At 41.1% G+C, this 4,609-nt stretch overlaps 1 protein-coding gene across 1 annotated transcript in view; it reads left to right on the top strand.

Annotated features, from left to right (window-relative positions):
• The window catches only part of LOC101864418 (transcription elongation factor, mitochondrial), a 7,601-nt gene extending 3,722 nt beyond the window's left edge, over window positions 1-3,879 (top strand). Inside the window, exons 3-5 of the mRNA XM_005108466.3 lie at window positions 291-525; window positions 1,518-1,667; window positions 2,694-3,879. Of these exons, the coding sequence (XP_005108523.1) occupies window positions 291-525; window positions 1,518-1,667; window positions 2,694-3,155 (847 nt within the window). The 3' untranslated portion in view covers window positions 3,156-3,879. The remainder of the gene's footprint in view (window positions 1-290; window positions 526-1,517; window positions 1,668-2,693) is intronic.
• The last annotated feature ends 730 nt before the right edge of the window (window positions 3,880-4,609 follow it).

The raw sequence follows: 4,609 nt of genomic DNA, 5'->3' as shown, positions 1-4,609 counted from the left end.
CCTTTCGTTGTGCATCTGTCCTTAGTACCTTTGACTTTCCGGGGTGGATCCTCAATCCAACAGACTCCGATAGGCTGTTTAATACTGAAGTTACTCTCTTGTAGCACCTTTAATCTTCTGCACTTACATGACCTTATTGTGTTGCAAGTGCCGTAAAACTCTTACTAAAACTAAACTGAGTCCAAACCCTTTTTCCTGAAAAAGCCATAACCAGAGTGTTGTTGCAGATTTTCGTTTATACTGGTTGTGCCTTCATAAGAATTTTCTTTTTTTCTATTTTCTATTTTCAGATCGGGCAAAAGTTTGTCTGCCACCATAGCCTTTGAGATTTGTCAACACAGAGAGGAAAATGGACTCTTTTCATGTCTGGAAGACTTGAACAAAGTGAAGAAGGTTGGGCTGAAAACCTTCAGCGCTGTTTGTGAGAACTTCAGAAAAGGTGTCGACGAGGTGGAACTTCAAAGAGGGTCTTTAGATCGAGACCTGAAATATTTTAGTCCTCTTCTGAGTCCAGAATTTGTGAAGGTGAGGTGTGGAATTATTGGTGATCTTACTCTTTCATTGCATGGACCATAATTTGAGCATAAACATATTATTCTGTTTTATTGCTGTTGTACGCTTTTTTTTTTCAATGTTATAATTTTAAAAATCAATGTGGGTGGTTGGTGGGTGCTCTTTTGTGGTTTGCTTCTTCTTTCCTATGAAACATCTATCATGGCGCTCACCTTATGCAGTTGCGAGCGCGGTAAAACCCTCTACTATAAAAAAAACAACCCATCTATCGTCCTTATCTCCCTTTCTCCTTTTTTATGTTTGTTACTCTCTTGTAACACCTCTAACCTTCTGGCGCTCTTATTATGTATGCAGTTGCGAGCGCCATAAGACCTCTACTAAAACTAAAACTTTAAAAAATCAATTTCCTTTTTTTTTTATGTATAAAAAAGGAAGAGATGGTACATTTTTTTAAAGTAAGAAAGGGGTTGCTTTTGAGTCCAAAATAAAGTAAAGTGTTCAAAGTGAAACGTCTACCCAACATATTGTTTTATATCTACCATGTCTCTTTAAAGTACATGTTTCTTTTGTATTGATACTGTATTGAGTGTTTTTGTGTCTCAGGCACTGGCCCATTATTTTGTTAAAGGCAGTTATCTGGCTGCCTCCCACTGTTTGCCCCTTCCATTTTCTTTTAGTGTAATCTGTTTTCACTTGAATGATTTTTACAGAGTGCCAATTTTCTGGATAAATCAGGATTCTGAAATGGTCCAGGTTTTTAACATTACATAATAATATGTACAATTTTTATTTATTTTTTTAAGTCTTGGTGCAAAATATTTAGACATTTGTTAATTTTGAGTCCTCGAGCGCACATCTCCATGCATTCGAAAAGTTAGAATATTTTTTTCATAACCAGATTGCACCTCTGATATAATAAACTTTTTGCCTTGTTAGTGTCTTATTATTTCCCTGTCAGGTAGATAAATGTTTTTTCTCTCTTTTCTTGGCCTTTGTCTCACCAGACTATAGATGATGTTACATGTATAGAAATCTGCATAGACTCTGCATACTTCTCTACCGTGAACAAAGATCTGGAGGTCACTGATTGGGATCATTTGCCTCTGCTCGGGTCTCACTATCAAAAACAAACAGCTGCAGAAATACTGGAACAGGTATGAAACTTTTTCCATAAAATGATTAGTCAGCAGCTGAGGGAACATATTAAAGGGGGAGCGGGGGGGGGGGGGGGGGGTGGATTCTGTTAAGACAAGTTTCCGTTTCACACAGGTTTCCGTTAAGACAGGTTCGACTGTATCGGATTTGTTGCAAGTATGTAAAACTTACCAAAACAAATAATTATTTTTATACTTATGACTGGCATCTGTGGTATAGCTGTTTGGTGCTTTGCTATCATACACAGGATTCCCAAGTTCGACTCTCGGGGTGGGAGAATTTTTATCCAGTACATGTATCTTACAGTCACTGCAGTGGAACCCACAAGGAGCACAAGGCAGGGGTAGGCCACGGGAAACATGGAGGAGATGCGTGGAAAGGGACATGAGAGAAATGAAGCTCACTTGGAACGAGCTTGGAAGGATGGCTCAGGACAGAGATAAATGGAAGGAGCTTGTATGTGGCCTATACCCTGCCAGGGGTGAAAGGCATTGATGATGATGACATGTATCTTGGTCTTTCTGCTGAGGTGTTGTATCCCTCCCAACCCAGGTTGGCCCGTGCCGGCAGGGTCAGAAGCCCACCTCCTGAATTATCTAAAGCTAACTTGTGTAGATGAAGGCAGTAAAACACCTACATTGTAAAAAATACATTGACTCTTTATCTCCACTGCTGTGCCGGTGAGCCACAGCGGTGGCTCGAGCACATTCCTTTACAACGACTTCGACATCAAATTACTTTTCGTCTACTGCCGAAAAAAGTCTCTTTTTTCAGGATTTCATTAGTGAGATGAAGAACTATCAAAATAGGTTCACTTGTTTTGATTTAGTGACCAATTTAGTGAAGTTTTCGTCATTTTTAGATTTAGTACCAAAAAGAGGCCTCGGCATAGTTGGTTTACCACACACACACACACACACACACACACACACACACACACACACACACACACACACACACACACACACGGAGATAAAGAGTTAAAAGTAGCATAAAACACGCACTATAACTAAACTCCTTTTCAGGCCCATGACATTGTCAGCTGCTTGCCCAAGTCGAGCGTCTACGTCATCGAGAGCCGGGTGGCGCGGCGACTCACGCCAAGCTACATGCAGCTCCTTCTCTTTGTCAGCCGCCTCCAGATGGCTGTCCAAACCTTGATAAATGTCGACCTCCCCACGACTGGACAGCACAAGCTGTTCAATGTCAAGGACTCTTTCACGATCAAGGCGTTTGACCTCCGGGTCGGCGGGGAGCGTGTGAGTAGCCAGCACGTGGTCAAATGCATCGAAGACGGGACTTTTGAGGAAAACGTGGAGATTGAGCCCATGCTGTGGAAAAGATACCACAGACAACCGACGGATATTTTTAAAGAAAGATATGCCAGCTGCCTCCTGGTGTCACTTGGGTTTTGTCGACACGTCCTGAACAGTCACAAACAGGCAGCTTCTCACGACGGTCAGATGAACGATGGCGATACGTCGTGACACGATTGGAACCTTTGTGTAGAGTATTATGGTTGTTGCAATACGGCAGAGAGCAGGGAACATTGTGGGAGTTTAATTTACAAATGTGTCTATAACTCTTTTCTGATGCTAAAATAGCTGTGACGGAACAAAGTGTGGGTTGAGACTGTGGTATTCAAGGGAAGCTTTTCTAGTACCTGTGACCTTGAAAATGTTTTTGTGAATGTTATTCTGTAATATGTATGTGTTATCCAGGGTTTTAAATTACTCACAAGTTCAGTTCAGGTTCAGCAATTACTGTAACTTGTAAGAGATGAAAATATGATTCATGTGTTTTGGATAGCTATACTGGTAATTCTGTTCATTGTCTTGTTTCAGTGCTCTATACATAAAATCCTTTTTGTATTAAATGTAGGTGTTTTAGCGCCCCCATCAACACAATTTAGACAATTTAGGAGGCGGGCTTCCAACCATACCTGCAAGGGCCAACCCAGGCTGAGAGAGAAACAACACCCCAGCTTAAAGACAGAGATACTCCATAAAAATTGTCCCTGCTCAGGAATCAGATTCAGGTCTCCCGCATGTGACATCAAAGTACCTAATTGCTGCACCACAGACTCTGGTTCTTTTTGTCTATCACTGTCATGTCCTTGACAAGTATATCAAATAATGAACAAATTACTATACACATTTGTTTGGCAATTAACCATTTTTTAAACAAAAAAATTAAACGGTTATTTCACATTAGTCTCAGCGGATCATTGGCGGGCGCTTTGGTGTGGTTTACTTCTTCATGGCTATCAAACATCTGTCGTCTTCATCTCTCCTTCTTTTCTTTGGATGTTACTCTCTAGTAAAGGGTCTCATTTTCTGTGGTTATATGACTTATTGGTGCAGCAAGTGCCATAAACGGATAGTTTGGGGGCACCACTGGTATCATGGTAGCTCCAACTTCTTCTCTTTCCCTCGGTTGTTTCCGTTTGTCTATTTTACTTTTTCCCTGCACTAAATGACCATTATTGTTCTCCTCTTTACTCAACAAACTTACAAAGTGCCGTAAAACGTTTACCAAAGCTAAACTGAATCATGTGTCAAGAGGTTTATGTTGTTGTACTAGTCTCTTTCATTCATTCATTGCCTGTGCCATTGCTACTTCCTATCTCTTCCTACGCCAGCCCTAACTGCATCTACCCCCCGGGGCAGTGCCACTAACCATCGTGTCTTTAGGCCATTCCCAAAGGAGGGACATTTCTCGTTCAAGCACAGTAGAATTGTAAATGGGCTGATTCATCATGTCACGTTCATAACTGTGCCTAATCTGCAACAGGGAACTGCTGCTTTTTCTTTCCTAATCCTTAATTATATACTATTGTCATTACCTCTACTTCTTTTGTATGTTTGTCACTCTCTTGTGACCCGCTATTTCCGGGGTGCCTTGATAGTCGAAGCAGACCTTGTGCTGTTGAAGCTAGAGA

Source organism: Aplysia californica, unplaced genomic scaffold (genome assembly GCF_000002075.1).
Source record: "Aplysia californica isolate F4 #8 unplaced genomic scaffold, AplCal3.0 scaffold00691, whole genome shotgun sequence".
Taxonomy (NCBI): domain Eukaryota; kingdom Metazoa; phylum Mollusca; class Gastropoda; order Aplysiida; family Aplysiidae; genus Aplysia; species Aplysia californica.
The sequence above is the reverse complement of the archived record's forward strand: the minus strand, read 5'-3'. Positions and strand labels throughout refer to the sequence as shown.